The sequence below is a fragment of the Pristis pectinata genome, chromosome 1 (assembly GCF_009764475.1).
Source record: "Pristis pectinata isolate sPriPec2 chromosome 1, sPriPec2.1.pri, whole genome shotgun sequence".
Taxonomy (NCBI): Eukaryota; Metazoa; Chordata; class Chondrichthyes; order Rhinopristiformes; family Pristidae; genus Pristis; species Pristis pectinata.
Genome location: NC_067405.1, coordinates 68,089,046 through 68,114,010, shown reverse-complemented (window position 1 = coordinate 68,114,010; position 24,965 = coordinate 68,089,046). Strand labels below are relative to the sequence as shown.

Here is a 24,965-nt window from a genome sequence, read left to right as displayed (position 1 = left end):
TACTCCTTCACAACACACTATAGCTCACATCAAAGAGCACTTACCTTTTCCAAATGTGGCCAAGTTTCTGAGGTGGGTGTGGTAAAAAGTGCTCTGTGCAGAGATAAGAGTGAGACTTCATCATTAGTACACCCCCCAAAAGGGAGGCTATTCACATGTAAACCTTCATATACTACCACCGCATACCCCTCCTCAGAGGACTCCACACAGAATCTCCCACACACATGCCCTTAAATGTGCCTACACATAGATCCTCATTTCCAGTCTGAACCCAAAATAGCATCCCCATTCTGTACTATGCCACAGAATTCCCCATTACCAATGCATAATGTCCAAATTGAATATATACCAACCCCTGATATCAACTGCAGACTAACTCTAATATCACCGCAAAGTGACTCCAAAAGATCTCCCCCGGTCAAAAGCTATACATCTCCCTCGATGGAATTCAAACTTCACACCCAAATTGACCCAAATACAGCACCTTTAGTCTGATCTCAAAACAAGTTGCCAAGGCTGACCCTGATGCATTACCAATGGATTGACGCCAAAACATCACGTCCAGACTGACCCTGATACATCACCTTTTGACTGACCCCAATATAACACACCAAAGCCGATGATATATCATTACCCAAACCAACCCCAATAGATCATGCTCCAGAATGGCCCCATGACAGCACTCCGTCTGACCCCATACATCCTCAGATAGATCCCATACACCTTCAGATAGACCAAAATGCATCTCACTTATCTGACTCCCAATTATTCACCTCCCAGACTATCCCCTATAAAGCATTCTCCAAAAACCGTTGCTGATGCATCACTCCCCAGACTGATCCCGTAAAGCCCTCTCAGAATGACACCACTATATTTCTTCCTGCTCCCACGTGGTTGTCCTCAATACACAGTCTTTCAGATCGACATTAGTGCAAACCACCCAGACAGACCCTGAAACGTCCACTCCCAGTCAGCCTGATACATCCCTGCCCCCTAGACGGAACCCAATGCATCATGCCCTCCCAACTGACCCCTATAGATCGTCATCTACCTGACTTTCGTACCTCCTCTCCAACAGAACCTTCCGACGATATGTCATTGACCTGAACCATTAGCTCTGACTCTCCCTTTCTCCACAGACACTGCCTGACCTGCTCAGTATTTCTAAACTTCCTGTTTTTATAACTCCAATATACTATTCCAGAGTGACCCAACACTCTCCTGCCAACCTCCCCACCCCCTCATTCGACTGACCATGAACTGACAGGTGATTTTGGGACATGCACCTGTTCTGTAGTTTGGGAGGGCTGTGACTCCAGGCCAACTCTCCTCTGTGGGAACACCCAAGACCTGCAAACAGAGAATCCATGGTCAACATTAGAGCAGAGCACATGCTCCGCCTACTGCCATCTCACACCATTTACACCCACACCCAAGTTTTTATGCCAACAATCAAGCTACAAGGGGTCGCCACAGTCATGGTCTCACTTCCCTGTGCTCAGTGTACACAAGGCCTGAAGGAGAGTCTCTTACCCTTCTGCTCATAAAGTCATACGGCATAGAAACAGGGCCTTCGGCCCAACTCATCCATGTCGACCCGGGTGCCTACCTGATATAGTTCCATTTGTCTGCACTTGGACCATATCCCTCTAAACCTTTCCTATCCATGTACCTGTCCAAATGTCTTTTAAACATTGTAACTGTACCCACCTCTACCGCTTCCTCCGACAACTCCATCCATATGCCCATCATCCTCTGTGTGAAAACCTTGCCTCTCAGATCCCCTTTAAATATTTCCCCTCTCACCTTGAACCTATACCCTCTTTAGACTCCCCTACCCTGGGAAAAAAGACTGTGGCAAACCATCTGATTTGTCCCCTTCATGATTTTATAAACTTCCAAAAGATTACCTCTCAGCCTCCTCCACTCCAGGGAAGACAATCTGGCCTATCCACTCGCTCTTTATAACTCAAGCCTTCCAACCCCAGCAACATCCTTGTGAATCTTTTCTGCACCCTCTCTAGCTTCATCACATCTTTCCTAGAGCTAGGTGACCAGAGCGGCACACGGTACCCCAACTGCAATCTCACCAATGTCAGCTGTAACATGACACCCAATTCTTGCACTCAGTGCCTCGTCCAGTGAAGGCAAGCATGCCAAATGCCTTCTTCACCCCCGTCTAACTGTGTTGCCACTTTCAGAGAACAATGTACTTGTACCCCGAGGTCTCTCTGTTCTACAACACTCCTCAGAGCTCTGATGAATTTCAGGGGAGTGTTGTAGAACAGAGAGACCTAGGACTTTCTGGTGCCTAGATTTTCTTGTGGAGCCAGATGGCTGTTTCCTGTGCACATGCAAATCATGGTCAAGTGACACCACCATGGCCCTTGACACCACCGTGTCCCCTGCACCCAGGGTAACACAGCCGGATGGCAAAATAAAGTGAACCTCAAGAAAAGGAAAACTTTACCACCCCTCCCTTATCCATTGCTACCCCAGGAGCCGAAGGCATTCCATGTGGACAGTAACTTCCTCCCTCAGACTGAGCTGGGTTCAAACTCCCATTGCAGAGAGGGGTCTTCTCACTGTGACATCAAAGCCCATTTACTTACTGCCCAGATTCTCTGGAGCTGCTCCGTGATATCAGACACACCAGGGAAAGCCGGAGAACCTTCTATCATCTCAACGAATATACAGCCAGCGCCCCTACAGAGGACAAGGCAGGACAAGTCTCTGTAATATTCATCACCTAATGACAGTAAGTATACAGCAGCTGACCCAGTCACTCACTTGTGACCAAGACCAACACATCAGAAGGCCCAAGATTCACACCTCTTCTCTCGACCAAACTCTAGAATTAGCTTCAGTGTTCCTGGAAGGACAGCCACCTCAACTTCCTCCCCCAACTAAATCTTATCCTGCAACACCCACCTGGCTTGGGTAATGTTTTCCTTGAGCTGCAAGTAGTCATTGTCCTGATTTGCAAATGGAAAATTACCATATAGACCAAACAGCTGTGGTGGTGGGCGACTGGGGAGGGGAGAGGAGGGTGGCTGCAGGGATGCAGTCAGGGGACAGTGGGCAGCCAAGCACTGCTTCAGGAAAGAGCAGAAACCACCCCCAAGTGGTAGCACTCCAACAGGAGGCTGGGGGAGGGCTGATGTTATTGAAGTTATGAATTCCCTCATAAAATGGGAAACAAACCAATGGTAAGGCAACAGGTTCCACGAGAAGATGGGCTTAGACTGTGAAGATGCTGTTTCCTACCTCAGACTTTTGCACAAACTAGCTCTGTGTTGTTTTGAGTGTAGCAGATTAAACAGGGACCTGATTCAGGTGTTTAAGATCATCAAAGGATTTGAACGAGTAACTGGGGAGAAACTCTGGTGGGGGGTGCCCAGAACGGGAGGGCATAATGTTAAACCCGGACCTAAGCTGTTCGGAGATGAAGTCAGAGACCCCTCATTCATACAAAGAATGCAGAAAATCCGAAAGGGATTAAGGGTTAGGGAACCAGGGTAGAAAATATAGACCAGTAATGATCGAATAGAACGACTGAATATACTGCTGTTCCACAAGTAACTGCTAGTGAGTGGACTTTGCTTCCAATGACTCCCACCCCACCCTCCAGGAAGTGCATGGTTTCTGATCTGACTCTAGCATTCCGTAGCCCTCCGAGTAGCTGGAGCCTATGCCCAGAATGCAAATTCGACGTTCTCACCATACATCCAGGCCGGTGGAATAATCTGTGGCCCCTAGAAGAACATCTGGAGGACGGTACCACAGGGTCACCACCTGTGAGGAATATGTCTGACTGGGCACAGACTTTGCTCTCGCCAATCCTGTGATCAAAATAAAGAAGAACAGGCTGAGACGGAGGTTGGCTGGCACTGATGCCTATAAGAACGGAGATGATGGAGTGGTGAGATTGCTAGTTTCAATTGTCCTTGGAAGAAACAAAAACAGCAAACATTCAGCAGGTCAGGCGGTATCTGTGGAGAAAGAAACAGAGTTAATGTTTCAAGTCAATGATCCTTCATCAGAAATAAGAAAAGATAAACAAGAACAGTTTTAAGATGCAGCAAAGGTGATGAAGGAAGGAGAGAACAAAAAGACCGGAGGTAGGATGAAAGACAGGAGAGGCTAAATGACAAAAAGTGTGATAGTTGATGGTAAATAGGAAGCAGAAAGGTTAGTCTGGAGGAGGTGTAAATGCAAAATACTTATCTGAAATTATCAGGGGAAAGTGGAGTGAAATAAGAAAATATTGAAAATGCTTATTATCTGAAATCATTCAATGTTGAGCCCAGAAGACCCTGGTTGGAAGATGAGGTGCTATTGTTCAAGCTCACCAGAAAGCTGAAGGAGGCAGGTTTCTCTCTCCATCGATGCTGCCTGACCTGCTGAGCATTTCCAGAACTTTCTGTCTTTCATTTCTGATTTCCAACTGTATTTTTGTACTTGAAACAAATAGTTGGATTTACAAGGTCCCTTTCACAATCTCAGGATATCCTGAACTGCTATAGAGCCAATAAAGTACATTGGAAGCATTCTCACAGTTCCAGTGCAGGAGTTGTAACAGGCTGTTTGCCCACGACAAGCTCCCAGAAACAATAACGTGCTAAGTTCCAGATAAACTGGTTTAATGAAATTAAATTAGTAAGACAAAAGAGAAACCAACCAACCCTTAACCCAAGACATCACCTTCTCTTTCAGGAAATACTTCCATGATTATTTTACGTACACAAATGAACAGTCCCATGATCTGAAGTTTCACTTGAACAATGACACCTCCAAAATTGCAGCACTTTCCCAGTAATGAATGAGAGCATCAGATGATACTTGAAACGCACAATCTTTTGGGTCAGTCAACTGAGCCTCAACCAGCACTTGGGATTTAACATGAACAAAGCTAATGGGAGGGGCACAAAGGCCCAGAAATTGGTTTGGTGACACTCTGAGAATACACTGATCTCCAGAGGATAGAATGGAGAAAACAACTCATTGACTCCTCTCTGGATCCCATCCTTCTGGTTCACTAACTCTCAATGAAAGCCCATCCCTCCAGCACGTTAATTTGCTACCACTAAGGGTATGTGCATACTGACCAAAATCCGCAAGCTTGAGTTCTCCAACGCAGCTGATGAGCAGGTTCTGTGGTTTGAGGTCGCGGTGCAGGATGTGGCAGCGATGGATGTATGCCAGGCCGCGCAGCAGCTGAAAGAGAAAGAGCTGGAAGAGAAGAAGAGCTGCTTTGAACACAGGAAGCAGTGGACTACCAGAGCTGCTCACACTCAGAGCTAAGGTCAGCCTGCAGAGTGGCCAGAAAATGGAGTAACAGTCAATGGAGGAACAGTCACATCTGGGCTGAGCAGATCGTCAGTGACAAGAACATATTTTACTAGACATCCTTTTTTGTTGATCATTCTCAGGAGAACCATACTAGCATTGCAACAAAAGCTGACAATTGCTAGCAAACTTCAGAAAATGGTGCCAGGATGGGGAGGCACAGGGACACAGCCAACAGAACCGCTGCCACACAGCTCCAGAGACCCAGGTTCAATCCTGACCTCTGATCTTATCTGTGTGGAGTTTGCACAGACCATGTGGGTTTCCACCTGGCGCTCTGGTTTCCTCCCACATCCCAAAGATGTGCAGGTTGGTAGGTTAATTGGCCATTGTAAATTACCCTGGGATATAGATGAGTGGTAGAATCCTCGTGTATAGGTGAATGGTAGAACCTGGGGGGGTGGTGGGTTGATGTAAAATATGGAGCATAGAATGGGATTAGTATAGGATTGACATAATGGGGGCTTGAGGGTCAGCACAGACTTAATGGGCCAAAAGGCCTACTTCCATGCTATATGATTCTATGACATTTCCCAATGAACTGTAAGCGATGATGCAACTGAGCACTTTAGGAGGAAGTTGGTATCCAATCAGATACGAGTGGGAAGGGACCACACATAGGCCAGTCAGGCCTAGGATTTCCTTCCCTAAACAAATATGTGAACTGTCAGGCATTTACAACAATAATTTAAGGGATAAAAGTATTCAAGGAGGTAAATGAAGCGTTGGCCTTCAACCTCAGAGACTATGAAAGCAGAAGGAGGTTGCTCCTCAGAACCACCAACAGACTCCATCGGGGCGAGTGCATTCACCTTTGGGTACTGCACCTCAGGGAGGATAAACCAGCCGGGGGGGAGTTGCAGCTCAGGGACACCGGAAGGACAGTGAAGGGAAACCAGAAACAGCAGAGGCAGAGAGTGACCAGCATGAATAGAGGGACAGAGCGTGATCAGCTCCAACTGATCCTAGACACCGCCCAACACCAGCTGATCCCAGACAGTGTTGGAATGATTAACAGCTGTGGTAAAACAGGGGCCTGGGATTCCTGAACCCCTCTTACCTTAACATTGTGTGTGTGTAGCCCTCCTGGATGCTGGGTCATGTACTGGGCAAGGTCTGTTTGCTGAAGGGAACAAGACATGGAACATCAGGAACCAAAAGGAAAACAGGCCTCTCAGTTAGAATATTGCTGCACAATAACTGCCACTGACTCCAAATGTTACTGAGCAAATCCTTAATCATGCTGCTAAATACTGGTGACATATTACTGAAATAGGTTCCACAAATATGCTTCCCTGTTGTCCAATTGCTTAGCAATATTCCAACAGTTTCCCAACTGTAGGTGATATTAACTTCAATATTTTCTACTTCCGTCACCTCACCTATATAAGTTGTCAGCCTCTGTGGAGCAATTTTATACAAATTCTGCCAAGAACGTTAAGCTGCAAACTCCAACTCTCTTGTCTTTTCAATAAAACCTGCCCACTCAATGCCAACGTTGTATTCAACTCCACATTTCCCTTTAATGTCACACTTGTCCTTCCACAAGTCACTTCCTTGTGCACTGTGACATGCTCCCATCTCACCCTAAGGGTTGGGTTGATTGCTCTAAGACAACCTTGATACAGTTCCCACTTGATTCCCCATTCTCACTTGTGACAAACTGCAACTAACCCTATCCACCCAATATTCACAGAGTCCACACCACTCATGGGGTCCTCTGTTGCTCCTTAGGGTCAATTTCAACATCCTTATCAATCTCTGTGTGGTCTCAGCCTTAACTTGGAAATCCCCATTCATAGGCACAGATCAGCTGTTGGTTCCACTCACTCTGGGTTAAATAAAATTCCTCTGCCTCATCCATCCCCATGAGTAGCACCACTGTGCAGCAATTAGTACTCCTGCTGCATGACTCCATGCCGCAGTCCTAACCTTGGATGCCATCTGCATGGAGTCTGCACACTCTCCTCGTGGCTGTGTGCGTCCACCACCTGCTCCAGTTCCCTTCCACATCCCAAATATGTCCAGGAAGGTTGATTGGCTCCTGTAAATTAGTAAGTGGTTAAAGAACAAAAAAGGGAGTTGATGAACATGGGAGGGTATAAGCTACAGGAAAATAAGGAGAGGGAAAATGGGACAGATGGCTTGTTCTGCTGGGAGCCAGCATGGACTCAATGGACCAAATAGCCCTCTTCTGTGTTAAAGTAAGGAGCGTAAAAGGAATGACATCAAGCAAAAAAGTGATACAGCTACACAGAGAGAGATTAGGATGGATAAACAGAGACTTAGCTGAGAGGTTATAGAGCCTCTTAAAGAAGGACTTAGAGAGAGACTGAGTGATCAGGGAGGGATTCCAGAGCTCAGGAAAAAGAAAAACTTGGCTGCCAAAGGCCAGGATAAGAGTGGCAGAGGACACAAGGATTGGAAAATTGTGTGTGATGAGAAATCACGCAAAGCAGCAAAGCCACTGTGACACAAAGGTCCAGAAAATTCCTGCAAGGGGTAAAATCTCTTTCACTTTCTCCAAGATGATTTGCAACATCTGCAGTCAACGCTGTCCTGCAAAATCCAGTACTGCTGCTGTATGGCTCCAGTGACCCAGGGTCAATCCAGTGCTGTCTGTGTGGAGTTTGCACATTCTCCCTGTGACAATGGGGTTTTCCCCCATGTGTTCTGGTTTCCTCCCACATCCCAAAGATGTGCTGGTGCTTTATATTGGCAACTGTAAGTTACCTCCAGTGTAGGTAGTTGATGGAAGTAGTAGGGATCTGATCAACATGCCAGAGAGAAAATAGGTTACAGGGAAACGTGGGGAAATGGGTCTGAAGAAATGCACTGAGAGCTGTCATAGACTTAATGGGCCAAATAGCCTCCACTTGTGTTGTGATGAAATATGACAGATTTGACAAAAGATAGGGGGCTTGCGTTAGAACTGCCTCTGACAGGAGATTTCAACTCTGCCGCAATGACAGTTAGGGAAAAGAGCCATTTTCAAAGAAGGAATTTAATAACTGGATGGTTGGAATACCGGAGAACATTGGGAATGTTCATTCCCAAATAGAGGAGCACCAAAAATTGGGAATGGTCAATATGTCAAAGGTGGGAAAACTTGTATGCTGAAAGAGATGGAGGTGCTTGCAGTGAGCTTGGAACTCACTGTGTGGTGGTGGGACACCATGGAGAGATTTGAAAACAACTTAGGCAATGATAAAACAGAGCCAAAGTGGTTCCGTATAACGCGAGGCGAGTCAAGATGCAGAGAGCAACAGTCAGCAATCTGTGCACCATTTCCAACCCAATGTTAATTCGAGTTGATGTACAGATTGCCCACTGAATGAATTGCTGCTGGCCCTGTCTTGCCTGTGCTGAACTCAAAACTCATTATGTTCTCCTCAAGAACTCTTGCATCCTTTAATTTTGTTTTCTTGGGCATGGTGGTTTCCAGTCACTCCCTTTGCAGGTGTCGCTTCAATTCCTTACATTCTGGAATTCCACCCCTAAAGCTCTCTGCCTCGCCACCTTCAGGACAGCACTCCTCAAAGCCTAGCTCTTTTCCCAAGCCCTTGGCCACAAGCCCTGATATCTCTATATATGGCTTGATGTCCAACTCATCTGCTCACAGCTCTCGGAAAGCACTGGCCACAAATTACAATGTTGAAGGTGCTATACGAATTCAAATTGCTGTTAGCTCACAACATCAAAATTCCCTCACCCCCCTCAATTTCTGTTCAAACAGCTGGCTTTGAAATATGAAGCTTGGGGTCACTTACTCTTTAAAGACCAAATTACTCTTCCCAACCTTCCTGACATGAATCCATTTTCATTAGTGCTTCTGAATATTCTGAGTCTTGGTATTTGATTTCCACTCAGGAGCTGTGTTTGGTTAAATATACAGCTCACTTTTATGCTTCTGTGTGGATTCACTCACCACATATTCAAAGACGAAGGTCAGATTCTCCTGTGTGTGGATAATGTCATGCAGGAGCACAATATTGCTGTGCTTCAAGCCCTTCAGAAGGGATGCTGGAAACAAGAGAGAAGTATCCTTAGACCAGGTTTGACAGGAAAAGGTACAATTTAGGGCAAACAGACCATTCTGTTTCCACCCAATACCCTAAGTGACCAGTCACATCACTGTAATGACTTACTCCCTATTTAATTCACTTACTGACCCACTTCCTTGCCAGACTAATTTAGCATAGATATAATACATCCTAACTGCATAATCCTCCACTGGAGTGACACAAAATACATCACTCCAGTCACAATGATTATAATACACCCACACTCTATATCTTGAGGGCATTGTGGGATTGGCAGACTCTTCCACAGATGGGACAGGAGGTGCCCGATTAGAGGACAGGGGGTGGGGTGCACGCAGGTGGGTAATTTGGAAAGTGGTGTGTTCCTTTTCCACTTAAACAGGGCTGACGTGCACTTTCAATGTATGGCCTCAAGATTCTCAATGCCATCCCAAATGCTTCTTCTCCACTTTGAGCAGTCATGGGCCACAGATCTCCAGGAGTCACTGGGAACGTTACATTTCTTCAAGGAGGCTTTGAGCTCATCCTTCAATCTTTTCCTCTATCTGCTTGTAATCTCTTCCCAGGACAGAGCTCAGATGTCTGTTTTGGGGGTTTGGTGTCTGGCATGCAAGACACAAGAGATTGCAGATGCTGGAACCCAGAGCAAAGAATCTCTGGAGGGAAATGGACAGATGACATTTCAGGTTAAGACCATTCATCTGGAATTAAAGGGTATAGAGGAGTATAAATAGTTGAGGGTCTTTACACTGGCTATCTCCCCTCTACTCTTTCAGTCCAGATGAAGGGTTTCGACCCGAAACGTCGACTATTTCCCTCCACAGATGCATGTAAACAACATGGTCTGCGCAAAGCAACCAAATGAGTGTAACTAAGGCCTCAATGCTGGGAATGTGGAGAGGGCACTGACTTTGTTTTGCCTTCAACTGAGTAATTGAATTTGGAGGACATTGTGGAATCAGTACAGGTGATACTTTTGCAGTGCATTGATGGTAGTCCAGGTCTCAAAAACATATGGGAGATTAGGGATCACAACTGCCTGAAAGACCAGACCATGAGTCTGATGCCAGGGCTTGTCTTGATCTTCAAACACCCTCTTCCTCAATTGGCCAAGGGCTGTGCTGGCACATCGAAGGCGATGGCGAACCTCATTATTGATATCTGCCTTTGCCGAGAGGTGGCTTCTGAGTCATAGAAGTGGTCCACATTTGCCAGGGTCTTTACAGGGGCAGATTAGTAGAGGATATTTACCTTGCAAATGTTGAGTGGGCCAATCACTTCAATGAACAAGTCAATGATGGCCTGAAGCTCGGCCACCAAGTGTGTGCAAGCGCAACAGCCGTTGTAGCTTGACTACTGAGTTTCAGGTAACCTTACTTCTGTAGAGTAGTTGCCCTAGATTGAACAGTTTCTCAATCGTTCTGAAAATTAGCTCCACTCCCATAGAAAGTTTGTTGGAGGTGAGGTACAACATTGAGATGAGAAAGATTGGAAAAAGTGTTTGGGCAATGCTGCAGCCTTGTTTAAAGGCTGGTCTTCACTGAGATTGGCTCTCTTGTAGACTAATTGGTATGTATCATAGCTTGTAGACCATCATGGACCAAATGTGAACTGGAAACAAACTTCTATGAAAAGCCAAATATGAGGAGGGTGTTCCACAGTAACCCCCAGTCCCCCCAACCAATGAGATCAAAGGCTTTAGTAAGGCTGATAAATGCTTTATATTGTGGCTGATGCTACTCCCCAGTACATTTTTTTTGACTCGTCACACATCGAAGGTCATGTCCATTGTGTCTCTGACAGGTAGAATTCCACCCTGGCCATTAGGAAGAGGCCTCATCAACCAGCTCAGAACAAACAAAACCAGAGTGTACGCAAGTCATTTGCAATCTCGAGGAATGTCTCAGATGAAGTTAACTCTGCACCAACCCTCATAGGAGTGATTTGTGGTTACAACCTACCCTGAAGTCTATATAATCCCCTACTGGAGAGAGTTGAAGTACTTAATAACACAGGAGGCACAAGAGACTGCAGATGCTGGAATCTGGAGCAACAAACAATATGCTGGAGGAACTCAGCGGATCAAGCAGCATCTGTGGGAGGAAAGGAATTGTCGACGTTTCGGATTGAAACCCTGCATCAAGACAGATGGAGGGTTTCGACCCAAAATGTCAAAAATATCTTTCCTCCCACAGGTGCTGCTTAACCTGCTGAGTTCCTCCAGCAGATTGTTTGTTACTTAATAACACATGCTTACTCCACTAGAATGACTTAACATATAACACCCTCAGCCCATCTGGTTTCCTCACTGGAGTTCTTTACAGATATAGTAAAAGAGTCTTACACTGTACCTACCCTCACGGATTGCAGTAAAAGGAACTCCTTCTTCTTCCTGCATCTTAATCACCTTCAAGGCGACAAGATTGCCATTTATCCTGTGTAGAAGAAGATGATGATTAACTCTATTTCTATTCATTGTTAAGTTAATATAATTTCTGATTCCATCTCTGCAATGTCCCACAGCACCCTCCCCAACACTGTAGTAACTGGAATTACAGAGAAAATTAGTCAGTTATTAACAGTAGAGATATCCAGTTAATGTGGTAGTACTTAGGGATATACATTCACCTGGATCCTGGAAAAAAATTGCAGGTTTTCAAATAGCTTTTTTAACCAGCTGAACAGATGGGCAAGAACTTAAGATTTAACGTTCCAGTTAAGCAAATGAGGAAATTGTCAGTGTACTATTGAAAGACCAGAGGTCAGCAAACTGAATTCATGAATACACAATTTGACAGGTTTCAGATTACAACCCATTCAAAATTCAGAAATGCTAACGTTTATGATCCTTAGGTTTCATTATATTTTATCTGGAGGCATCATAAAATTGTTCAGTTACTGTTGATAGAATTATTAAAAATGTGGCCAAGGATATTCTCCATGTCTCAAAAAATATCTAATGGTGTCTGTCTGCCAAAATTAAAGATGAGGGTCTCTGAAATTCCTTAATAAGAGTTCCAGATTCCAGCTGCCACGGTTAGGAAATTAAAAGTTTTAAGAAATCTAATGACCTTGATATCATAGCACCTTTTAAATCCATTAACATTTATGTCAGTCTAACAGATTTAAAGTAATTAGCAAAATGATTAGGAGAAAAACAGAAATTAGTGCGTTGGAACAAAATTAGTGACTGTTCAGAAATACATGGGTTCATCACAGATGAACAGCACAGGCAATTTAAAGCTGAGTCATGCTTTAACATTTAAAGAGAATGTAGTGGAAATGATGTATATGACCTTTCCAGAGGCACTTAATAAGAAGACTCACAAGAGGCTCATCTTCAGAGTTCAAACATGAATTGACAAGTGGTTGTCAAGAAACAGAATTAAAATCATTGGGGGGAAGCGGGTTCATATTGGGCGAGCAATGAAAACAGAATGTACCAGAATTAGTTATGGATAAGGATAGGTCTGGTCCTCGAGTTGAGGTTCTAAATTGGAGAAAAGCCAATTTTGTGAAAATGAGAAAGGATCTAGGAAGAGTGGATTGAGATAAGTTGTTTTCTGGCAAGGATGTGTTCAGTAAGTGGAAGGCCTTCACAGGTGAAATTTTAAGAGTGCAGAGCTTGCATGTTCCTGCCAGGATTAAAGGCAAAGTTAACAGGCATAGGGAACCTTGGTTTTCAAGGGATATTGGCGATCTGGTTAAGAAAAAGAGAGAGGTGTATAGCAGGTATAGACAACTAGGAACAAATGAGGTACTTGAAGAGTATAGAAAATGTAAGAAAATACTAAAGAAGGAACTCAGGAAGGCAAAAAGACATGAGGTTGCTTTGGCATATAATGTGAAGGTAAACCCAAAGGGTTTCTACAAGTATATTAAGAGTAAAAGGATAGTAAGGGACAAAATTGGTCCCCTAGAAGATCAGAGTGGTCATCTATGTGTGGAGCCTCAGGAGATGGGGGAGATCTTAAACAGTCTTTTTGCATCAGTATTTGCTCAGGAAACTGGCATAGGGGATATGGAAGGAAGCAGTAGTGTCATGGGACATATAGAGATTAAAGAGGAGGAGGTGCTTGCTGCCTTACAGTGAATAAAGGTAGATAAATCCCCTGGGCCTGACAAGATATTTCCTCGGACCTTGAGAGAGACTAGTGTAGAAATTGCAGGGGCCCTGGCAGATATATTTAAAATGTCCTTAGCCACGGGTACGTTGCTGGAGGACTGGAGGGTAGCTCATGTTGTTCCATTGTTTAAAAAAGGCTCTAAAAGTAAACCAGGTAATTACAGGCCGGTGAGCCTGACATCAGTAGTAGGCAAATTATTGAAAGGTGTTCTGAGAGATCGGATGTACAAGTATTTGGACAACCAAGGGCTGATTAGGGATAGTCAGCATGGCTTTGAGTGTGGTAGGTCGTGTTTAACAAATCTTGTAGAGTTTTTCGAGGAGGTTACCAAGAAAGTAGATGAAGGAAAGGCTGTGGATGTTGTCTACATGGACTTTAGTAAGGCCTTTGACAAGGTCCCACAAGAGGTTAGTTCGGAAGGTTCAGACACTAGGTATCCATGGAGAGGTTGTAAACTGGATTCGAAATTGGCTGTATGGGAGAAGACAAGAGAGTGGTAGTGGATGATTGTTTCTCAGACTGGAGGCCTGTGACTAGTGGTGTGCCTCAGGGATCTGTGCTGGGACCATTGTTGTTTGTTGTCTATATCAATGATCTAGATGATAATGTGGTAAATTGGATCAGCAAGTTTGCTGATGATACTAAGATTGGAGGCGTTGTGGACAGTGAGGAAGGCTTTCAAAGCTTGCAGAGGGATCTGGACCAAATGGAAAAATGGGCCAGAAAATGGCAGATGGAATTTAATGCAGACAACTGTAAGGTGTTGCATTTTGGAAGGACAAATCAAGGTAGGACACCCACAGTAAATGGTAGGACACTGAGGAGTGCGGAGGAACAAAGGGATCTGGGAGTTCAGATACATAATTCCCTGAAAGTGGCGTCACAGGTAGACAGGATTGTAAAGAAGGCTTTTGGCATCCTGGCATTCATAAATCAAAGTATTGAGTATAGGAGTTGGGATGTTATGGTGAAGTTGTATAAGACATTGGTGAGAACAAATTTGGAGTATTGTGTGCAGTTCTGGTCACCTAACTATAGGAAGGATATCAGTAAGATTGAAAGAGTTCAGAGAAGATTTACTAGAATGTTGTCAGGTCTTCAGGAGTTGAGTTACAGGGAAAGATTGAACAGGTTAGGACTTTATTCCTTGGAGCCTAGAAGAATGAGGGGAGACTTGACAGGGGTTTACAAAATTATGAGGGGTATAGACAGAGTAAATGTGAGTAGGCTCTTTCCACCTAGATTAGGAGAGATAAGTACGAGAGGACATGGCTTTAGGTTGAAAGGGGAAAGGTTTAGGGGGAACTTCTTCACTCAGAGTGGTGTGAGTGTGGAACAGGCTGCCATCTGACATGGTAAATGCGGGCTTACTCTTAAGTTTTAAGAATAAATTGGACAGATACATTAACGGGAGAGGTGTGGAGGGTTATGGACTGGGCACAGGTCAATGGGACTAGCGGAATAAAGTTTCGGCACAGACTAGAAGGGCCGAATGGCCTGTTTTCTGTGCTGTAGTGTTCTATGGATTCCATGAAATGGATTTGGGCATAAAGAAAATAATCAAAAATTAACTTAGAACATGATAGCACATAGATGACTTGCAAAACACTGAGACTAATGGAATGGGCAGCTAGGAAACAGATCCAGTTTAATATACTTGCTCAGGAAAATGTGGAAGAAGAGACAACGAAGCTTGTGAATTATAAGAGACCAGGATGATGCCACGTATAGGAGGAGACCTGGGATACTGAAGCTGCTTCTACAAGAGCCAAGAAATGCAAGAAATTTAGTGGGGGACAGACTTTGTGTTCTGGGGGCTAGAGAAAGGGTGTCCTTGGACTCTGATCCCTTAACCCACTCCCCCTCTTCCTGAAGTTTCCTCCTCTTTGCTGCCCCTCTTCCAGTGGAACGCAGGTAAATGTTCTTGATTTTGACCAACACCACCTTGGATATTGTCTCCCAACATATTTGAAAGAGCTTCTGTGCTGGTGGACTAATCCTTAGTAGAGAATCGAAGCCTTGAGAACAAACCTGCTGATCCCCTTGTACACCGTGGAATAAGATCCTTCCCCCAGTTTTTCTAGGTTTAGGTAGGAGGCTGCTGTTCCAAATCGTAGGCCACTTCGCTGGAAAAAAAGAAACCAATATCACACTTTCCTTTAAAGTAAGACTTGTAAGTTTATACGACCTTTTGTGAATTCAAGGTACCCCTAAATCACTTTACAGCCAATGAAGTACTTTTGAAGAGCAGTCATTACTGTAATGTAGGAAGGGAGGAAGCTAATCTATACAATGCAAGACCCCATGATGAGCAATTGACTTGATAGTTTGGTTGAGGGATGTCAGGGCGTCACTGCTCTTCCAGAAAGGTAAATGGGGCTTCCATTTAACATCTCATCCAAAAAAAGGGCACCTCTGACAGCGCAGCATTTCCTCAGTGCCGCACTGGAGTGCAGCCAGGATTACATGCTCAAGTCTCTGGAGTAGGACTTGAGCCCACAACCTTCTGATTCAGAGACAAGATTGCAACCCACTGAGCCATGGCTGTCACTGTGAATATTACAGAAAAGGCTAAGGGAGCTGTGGAGGATACCTAAATAACATAAGATGGTAAGTGGACAGAGTGGAGCAGGTGGGATCGAGAGCCTGTTGTACATTGGGGAAGGGGGTTATGCTTCAGGTTGGCAAAGGAGTGCTGCCTACAGGTTGAGAGAGACAAGGCTGACATACTATTTGGAGGAAGGTCAGTTGTACAGGTTGGAGGAGGGTCGGGGGGAAGGGGCTGTTACATGGATTGGAGGGACTGTCACACAGATAGGTGGCAGGATTGTCAAAGGGTTTGGAGGGTCTGTCATACAGAGGTTAGCGTTGATGCAGTGTACCCATTGGTGACCCTGTGTGTAGTTCTTGCACCCTATCGGAATGCTGTTGCTGCGGTTCCTGTGCCCAGTGGGTTTCCGGGCCTGCAGCGTGTGGTACAGGCGGGGCTCGCAGACAAACGGACTTCTTGGCGACTCAGCGACCTCAGTCAGCTGCAAAAAGAGAAAACAGCATTAGTATTGAGACCGTGCCGAGGTGAATGCTGAATAAACATCACCCCTGTATTAAAGCTTGAATCTATGGGCCCAGTCTGCTGACCTTTCCCCTGGGCATTTGCAATATCACATGATCTCCAGTACCATCACAGCTTTCTTGCCTTTACGGTTTGGCTCAGGTAGTAGCGTACTGCCTCCGACTCAGAAAATTGTGGATTCAGTGCATATCCCAGGCGCAGACATGGACGAGAATATCCCCAGGCCCAGAACATAACAAGGTCCTGTTATTAAGGACACTGGTATCCTAATCGCATAGTGTGGGTGGGACCGAGCATTCAGGGCAGGTTATCTCAACTTTCAGTGTCAGCAGGACCTGTGTAGTGCAGGATTGTCCCAGTTCCCCTGCAGTGAGCAACAACTGTTTGGACTCTGGAGTATGTGTAAATAATCATGACATCATTTTTATGTAATTGATCATGTCTCTTATCACTGTTCATTTATGCACAGTCTAAGGAGAATCTTGTGTAAAACAGTCAGATGCTTTAGAACACTTTGCTTTTTTATTATTCTGCACATAATTGCACTGAAAGCATACAAGGTACAAACACTGTACTGGTGATGAGAAGGATGGAAGAAGATTTGTAGTAGTAAAGTTGAAGACATTGTTTTGGCCAGGTGAGTAATCTTGACAATTTCAATTTGGAGACAGAAGCTATCAGAATCCAGTACAGGGACTAAAAAAAATTGTGTTTGGGAATCATCAAGTTAAACCTTGCAGCACTAAAGTGAGAACAGTGCAAGATGGTAGTGCAGACACAAGCAGGCTCACTCACAGGGAGCCTTGAACTTAATGACAGCCCTTTCATTCTTCTGTCAGATGGATGGAAGTATTTTTCAGGACAAACAATATCACTGAAATTGAAGGTAAAAGTATTGTGTTACCTTCTCAAAATGAAACCATACAAGGACACAAAACAAAACATTTATTTAATAGTCATCGGTTCTGGTGCTGAAGCCTCGTTAGCATAGCTCCTCATGTCACATGATCTGAAAGAGATTTCATCATCATTTCATTTTGATGAAATGATGGCGATATTACACATATCACTTTAATGAAGCGCTCTCAGGGATTGGAGAATATGACAAAGCCTGTCACCACAGGTCAGACAAGACCATTAGTGATTATTTAGCAGTGTTAGAGAATTTGGCACTTTCCTGAACCAAGCACTGCAGGACAAGTTTGTGCACAGTTTCACAAACAGATAATTTGAATCTAGGTTAATGAAGACACAATATTTAATACATGGGAGAATGGGACTAATAGATTGGTTCTGAGGGTCAACATAAAGCAGATGGGCCAAAATCATCTCCTTCTGAGCCCTGAAGAAATAAGTTTATGAATGTTTGAACACTCACATAAAACAGCCACATTGGGATTTTTATAAACTGTATCCATCAAAGAATTTCACCCGCACATAGTCTCAGTGTCAGTGAGCTACGTGGATATAGAGCAGTAACCACAGAGGGAGCCCCAACATTCAGCCCGACTCATACAAATATGGATCCGAATCTGTGTGCTGAATTGTCCAGTGCCAAGATTGGACCTTTTTCACACAACTGCACAATTGAACACAGATAAAGAAAGCCAACCCCACTTAACAATCAAGTATTTTATACTTAAATGAAACAACCTCCTAGTGTGAAGTCATCACCCAAAATGCCTCAATCCACCATAGAGACAAGGTGTGAATGTTTAACATGATCCATGCAACCAAGATGATGTTTTGATCCTAATTGTCACAAAGCAAAATCTCTGGAAACTTTGAGGGTCAGGAAACTTCCCAAATACATGATGCTAACGTGCAGACGAGTGAATGTACATGGTGCAGGATGGTTTATTGGTACTTGAGGGTGGGTGCAAATGGTCTACCACTGTTGATAAGACTGGAAAATCTAAGAGCATTACTGAACTCTTCTTAGTAATGGTCAAATATTATGCCAGATATCTGCCTGACCTCACAACAGTGTTGACATTTCTGTACTGGCCAGAAAGGAAGAATGAACTATGAAGTGGAGAGAGGAAGAGAAGTTCTGTTTTCTCTGCAAGAAAAGTATCAGAAGTGAGTCCCCATCAGCACATTACCTGTGCATTGAAGATTGCATGTGATGCCTCCAATTATACTTTTCTATCAGGTACACTAACAACGAGCAAGGATAGCTATGCCCAGATAGATAAGACAACATTGGCAATCAAGATCCCAGTTTTTGTTTGATAGACCATTCATGTTGGTCACTGACCACAAACCTTCAATGGCATTCTTGAACTCAAAACTTCAATGGCCACAATGATTGTCTCAAAATGCATAGAGATGGCTGTTTTCCTCAGCCAATTATAATTATAATATTGAATATAGAAAATACAACATAAACCTTACAAACAACAAAAGATGATTTTCCTGTAACAGTCGTGGAGGTAGTGAGAAGGACCTAGAATGTGAGTATACTTTGACCAATCTGGATCCACGTTTAGAAGAAAACATAATGCTTTTCCATCACAGATATTGTGAGTTGTCCACAAAATAGGGCTGCAACAAATGGGGCCAGAGTTGTTGTACTTACAGACTGCATAGTAGAACAATGGAGAACTACACTCAGAGCACTGGCCCCTGTTAACATAAAGGCAGTTGTTTGTAACTTTGCTCATTGGCCCAAGACAGGTATTTGAAAGAGTTTCCCTGCGAGTGTACAGTTGCTAAGATTCCAGATCACAGGCTTCAAGAACACCATTCCAAGTGCGAGAGTGACCTCAAGGCCCACTCCAGCATGTTCACAGAGTACATAGGCAGCTTTCTGGTGTTGGTAGACAGCCAATTAAAAATGGTTTGTGGTAAAAAGGTCACGCTGCCCCACCAAACACACGTGAGAAAAACTCACATTCCCACATGAAATCTCCTGAGACTATAATTTTGATCTTTCTAAATAAACAGCTTATGGAACGAAATAAGAATAAACATCACATCTCCTCATCATCCTCAAGCAAAAAACATTGGGAGGCCAGTGCAGATAGTTAAAAGGAGGCTAAGGAAGCAAGTTGTGAACAACACATTAAATATTATTACAAGTTTTGACTCTCAATTTTTCTTTCACAATTAGATTGATGCCTTGGTTCATTCCAGAGGACACTGTTGCTGACACTGATGCACACAAGACATAGGATGCACCTGAGTCTGGTTCAGCCAAATCTAGAAGGTGGACGAAAGCCAATTGAAATAAAGCAAACATTAAGACACATACTTTAAAGGGAAGAAGTTTGTTTTAAGTTTGAATAAACTCCAGAGTGAGTCCTACAATGGCTTAAAGAGCTGACAAACAATTACTGAGCAGAGTCAAGAAGTGATACCTTCTATAAATCCAGAGATTAGCACAAGCAACATTGATTTTTATAATGGTCAAAGAGAATCCCAAGACTCATGAATCAGTTAAACTTGCTAAACTAAATTCACTTCTCTTTTGTTTATTGTGAGGGGCAGTGTATTCGTGTAAATAAGTGCAATTTCATTTACGGCATGTTTTTCATTGTGTATTTGTACGCAGTCTACGAAGAACCTCAAATGAACCAGACATACTTTTCAGAGTTCTTCATGTTTCCTTCATATTACACTGTATGATACTGGACAAAGAACTAAAAAGGGTACAGATACCATTACCAAGCAATTAAATCAATCAATTCACATCCAGGGTCTGCAACCATCCCTCTCTTTTTGGAAAAATTCCTGTTTTGTAGTCACAGTTTATGAAGATTGTGCCCAGGAAATGTGAACACCCCAACCCCCATGCTGCAAACATTAATCACTGATGGGAAAATAACAAAGGCACACAAAGTACCAAAACACAAATCTAATCTGATTGCAGTCATTGTTTTAAATTGAAAAGTTAAACCCACTAATTCTGTTGTTCCGAATTTTGTTTTTTTGCTGCACTACTTCAAAGGCTGTGGCTACTTCTTAATCCTAGTTTGCACTTGTTTTTCATTCTTTGAGACTGAGGGACTTTTTACACAGGGTTGGTAGAAGGAACAACACATAAACAGCTCATGCAGCCTCCCATTTAATAATCTGCATAATCCTTTATTCTCTTTCCTCTTCTCTGTTTATTCCTCCCCTTCACCTCACTCGCACTTTACTCATTACAGGTGAAAGCCCATTGCTATCTGGTAGATATTACCTCAAAGGAAGCTTTCCTTGCATTCTGGAGGCTCTCCAGCCTGGACTCTGGTCTTCGACAGCAGCAGATTCCTACCCACTGGGACATTGTCTTTCACAGCAGAGTCCCTTTGCTGCTCGATTTCAGACCATCACTGCTTGTCTCAGTCACAAGGCCCAGTCCTGTGACCTGTTACAACAGGCCTCTTTCATGGAGGAATGCCGGCAACTCTAAAACAAAACACACAGCTCTCTCTGTGTGCTGGGACCAACCCAAACATTGCACAGGCCTTCAGGATGAGCAGGGATTCTGGAATCTGTTCCATGTTTAGCTAAATCCAAATAAGAGGCTGTGAATGGGGTAAGGGGAGATGGAACTCAGTACAGAGAGAGGAAAAGACAGTGACACAGGCAGAGAGAGGAGAGAGAGAGAGAGAGAGGAGAGAGAGAGAGACACACATGGAAAAGGAATGTAACTGGCATGACTTCTTGAATTTTGCATATATGTAATTGAAGACCTCCAGTGAGCTGGAGCAGGAACCCAGAAGACAGTGGCTGGAGGCCAGAAGGGAGGTGAAGAGGGTCAGGTATAGACAGGTCTGAAAAGGGAGTGAGGTGCTGGCAGCAACGAGAAGGTAAAGCCCCAAAGGGAGGGGTTACAGCACAGTGTGGAGAGTTCCAACAGCTGGGCTCCTGAAATCCTCTCTTCTACCAAAGGATTTCCTCCTCCCCCCACCCCCCCCCCCCCGCCCGTGACACTCCAGCTCCAACTATCTGCTCTGGGGCCAGCCAGTAGGCAGCAACCTTGCCAGATGTATCCACCATCTAGAAACAAGATATCTGGGACTTTTACCTCTTTATATCCAGGATGCCGGTGTGTCAGACCTGTTGAGAATAAATTACAGAGTGAATTCTCTGAAAAGAGTGCTCAAAAACAACGAATGGTTAGCTGTTCAATGAAAGCAGAATTAAAATGAAAGCACAAACGGGAGAATTTTGTTGTATGTACATCAAACTCTGTACAACAGGCCAAAAATATTCTAGCATTACCAACTGCAGGACTTCAACAAACTAAACCTTGGTGATATGTTCAAGACTGGGTGGGAACCAGAAACAGGAGGTCAGGATTCAAGACAAAGGGAACTGGGAGATTATTACTTTTACACTGTGCAAGCTGGTGATCCAATGAGAACTGTGAGGTTACTTTGGGACAACTGAACTGATATGTAAGGGGCAGGGAACTGTGGGGTTTGCTTTCAGGGCTGATCAATCGTTCCACAGATGTCAATACTCCCCTTGAAACCCATTCGTCTGGCAGATTAGCCACCACCTGCCCCTCCAGCCCCACCCCTACCCCACACTAACATCCCACCACACCACTGAGGCCCAACCTTCTGCTAGATTAATTCCTCCTGCTCACAAAACTGAAGCTCATCACTCTAGTCAGATTAATCCTATTTCCTATCACACATGCACACACAATTGAAATCTATCCCACTTGTAAAATAACTCCCTCATTCAAGCTCATTCTTTGTAGATTAATTTATCATTTTAAGCAAAGAATTATTCCTGGATATTTGTGCTGTTTTTCTTTTGACAGCTTTCTCAGCTTTGCTCAAATACTATTGGTTTAATTCACGGTACTATTCTGAGCACTCTTCCCTATCCCATTAAATAATTTATCACCTTTAGAGAGCTTCTACCTGACCCATTGTCTGCTCACTACAGAAACAGTACTTTTCTAACCTCCCTATTAATTTGCTTTATGCTGGGATCAGCAAAGATTTTTTATGGAGCAGGGCCCTAATGAAATCTGTACTATCCAATACAAAAGTTCCCACATCACCTGTGGAGCCTGTAAATATATTGTCTGCCTAGGTCTCCAAGTACTTGATTTTTCAAGCATGACTGATACTGAAGAATCTGCCATAGCTCTGAACTTTTATTTACAAAGCACAAGCTCTTAGCATTAACCAACTCAACACAATGAAGTATTTCTGCTCTCCTGATAAATTGCAAAAATTGCCCACGTTAAGAGTGAAGTGGAAATGTACGTTCATCCCACGAAATGCAGAGTTTGCCACGGCAACCATCTTCATCTCCATGGCAATCTTCCTTATTCTGCTGCATACAGTTTTTGTCCCAAGCCCCTTTAATTGGCACAAAGCTATCTTGTTTGCTCTGGTATTCATGTGAGCCAGAACATGTCATTATTTATGTATGGTTGCTCAAACCTAGGCATGTATGATTACTATGGTGGCTCAGCTGGTAAAAGTAATCCCCAGAAGCAACCTAAAGTCTCTCCCCACACAAACAGAGAAGCTGACACTCCGAGCTGGGTTTTCCAGCTTCCATTTCCCTCCTCCATCAACGTGATCCTCACAGTGAGATTGCCAATGCTTCACCCAAGGTGCCAAAGACCCACTTAAGTAGAGGGTCTCTAAAAGTCAGCCAACTCTTTTACCATGGAGTCTTGTGCAGGTTATGGCAGAATGGGGAATCCAGGGTTGTTAAGACTTTCATTTCTGCATTAAAGGTGGAGCTCGGCAGTGCAGCACTCCTTCAATACTGCTGCTAAGGCATGAGGTCAGCTTGCATTGACTAAAAGTGAGTAGATTACCAAAGATCATGAACTGTCTTAATTGAAGTTTTTAAGGTAATCAAAATGCCTCTTCACACAAAAGGCACTGGAAATCTAAAACCCCCTTCCCTAAAAGACAAATGAAAATTTATAGAGGTCAATTGATTTTTGTGGGTTAAGGAAGCCAAGAGTTATGGAAAAAAAACAGCCACTTCTCATTTCTCGAGGGACATTCCCTCCTAAACCCAATGCAACCCTCTGTTGACCAGCTACCTGACAACTGTAACACACTCAGTTGCTGGTGCCTGACTCTCATTGTGCTTACCAACACAAGTTAGATTCACAGTCCTGACGATTAATATTAAACCTCAACATAAACTGATCCCAGGCAAGAGAGGGAAAATACTAATAACATGAAATCATTCTTGTAGCACACCTTAAATTTGACAGCAAGGTTTCTTTCTGTTCCCCTTTTTCCTGATGCCCTCTCCCACTGCTATGAGTCACTTTTGGGATGAAGGAGTTGCTGGCATGGCCAGCGTCTGTTGCCCATTATCACTACCTGGACAACTTGTTGGTAAATCTTGAACAGTTTCTGAAGGATTTGAATGGATTTAATGGCCACTTCAGAGGACAACCAAAAGCCAACCAGGTTTGTTTAGGAATAAAGTCACATTTTGACCATACTAAATAGCAAGCTTCTTTCCCTAAAGGATGTTTGACAACCTCCAGCATTTAACAACAATCTAATTTGAATTTGCATTCTCTGCATTGTTAATCCAGCAGTACTCCACCACGCCAGTTAATCCACCACTCCACTCGTGTTTTTTGGCGCCATTTTGCTGCTCTGGAAACTGCTCCCTGTGAGACCATTCACCCAACCACCCAACCCATTCTCATTCTGCGCGCACACACACACATTCCAGATTGAACTGCAAGGATTGGGAGCGAGGGTTGGGGATCAGTTCCACGCCGGTTGGCGAAGGCAGCCTCAGTCATCGGATTAGGCTGCTCCTTCAGGCTGATAATTTTCGTCTGAGGCTCATATCACTTTATTTCGGTAACAACCACCAACCTACTCTCTGGAATTCCTCCATCCCGCCCCCCCCCCCACCGGCTGGACAACAATCAATTCTTCTCCTGCCCGCAAGAGAGGGAAGCGAACAGTCCGTCCTTGACCTCGAAGGGTTAACTGTGATTTGTGCTGGGAGTTTCAAGAGCGGGAATATTTCGGAGCCCGGCTAAAATTGCGGGGACGGGCCTGTACCGTGGCCTGCGGCAGATGTTTGGGTCCGGGAGGTGGGGGTGGTCTCCGCCCGCATCATGTTTCCTGTCCGTTCAATGCTCACCTAACCGAGTCAGAGTCTCTGATGCAGCCTGCCTGAGGTTCTTCATCCCAACGACGCTGCCGGATCTGATTCATTGACTCGGCACAATGTCTGCCCCCAACATCCACAGCAACCCGGAGACGGCAGCCACCCTATGCCGGCAGCTGCAGCCTCGGAACGGGACAGAGGATCCGCTGCACAGCGCTGATGTTGTCGGCCCAATGTGTGTGTGCTCGCAATAACTATCCCTCCCTCCCGGGCACAGGAGAAAATGCAGCTCTCCTCAGCATCTATTACCAC

The 24,965-nt window shown here is 44.3% G+C and overlaps 1 protein-coding gene across 2 annotated transcripts in view; it reads right to left on the bottom strand.

The window, feature by feature from the left end:
* Nucleotides 1-24,965, bottom strand: part of cdk15 (cyclin-dependent kinase 15) — a 43,181-nt gene extending 18,216 nt beyond the window's left edge. Inside the window, exons 1-12 of one of the 2 annotated variants that reach the window (XM_052019824.1) lie at nucleotides 24,687-24,965; nucleotides 21,610-21,641; nucleotides 16,402-16,551; nucleotides 15,551-15,645; nucleotides 11,748-11,827; nucleotides 9,278-9,372; nucleotides 6,410-6,472; nucleotides 5,109-5,232; nucleotides 3,722-3,842; nucleotides 2,613-2,706; nucleotides 1,287-1,350; nucleotides 45-93 (exon numbers count right to left, since the gene is read on the bottom strand). In XM_052019824.1, coding sequence (XP_051875784.1) covers nucleotides 45-93; nucleotides 1,287-1,350; nucleotides 2,613-2,706; nucleotides 3,722-3,842; nucleotides 5,109-5,232; nucleotides 6,410-6,472; nucleotides 9,278-9,372; nucleotides 11,748-11,827; nucleotides 15,551-15,645; nucleotides 16,402-16,551; nucleotides 21,610-21,641; nucleotides 24,687-24,732 — 1,013 coding nt within the window. In that variant the 5' untranslated portion in view covers nucleotides 24,733-24,965. The remainder of the gene's footprint in view (nucleotides 1-44; nucleotides 94-1,286; nucleotides 1,351-2,612; nucleotides 2,707-3,721; nucleotides 3,843-5,108; nucleotides 5,233-6,409; nucleotides 6,473-9,277; nucleotides 9,373-11,747; nucleotides 11,828-15,550; nucleotides 15,646-16,401; nucleotides 16,552-21,609; nucleotides 21,642-24,686) is intronic. The other variant, XM_052019834.1, reaches the window with a different exon arrangement.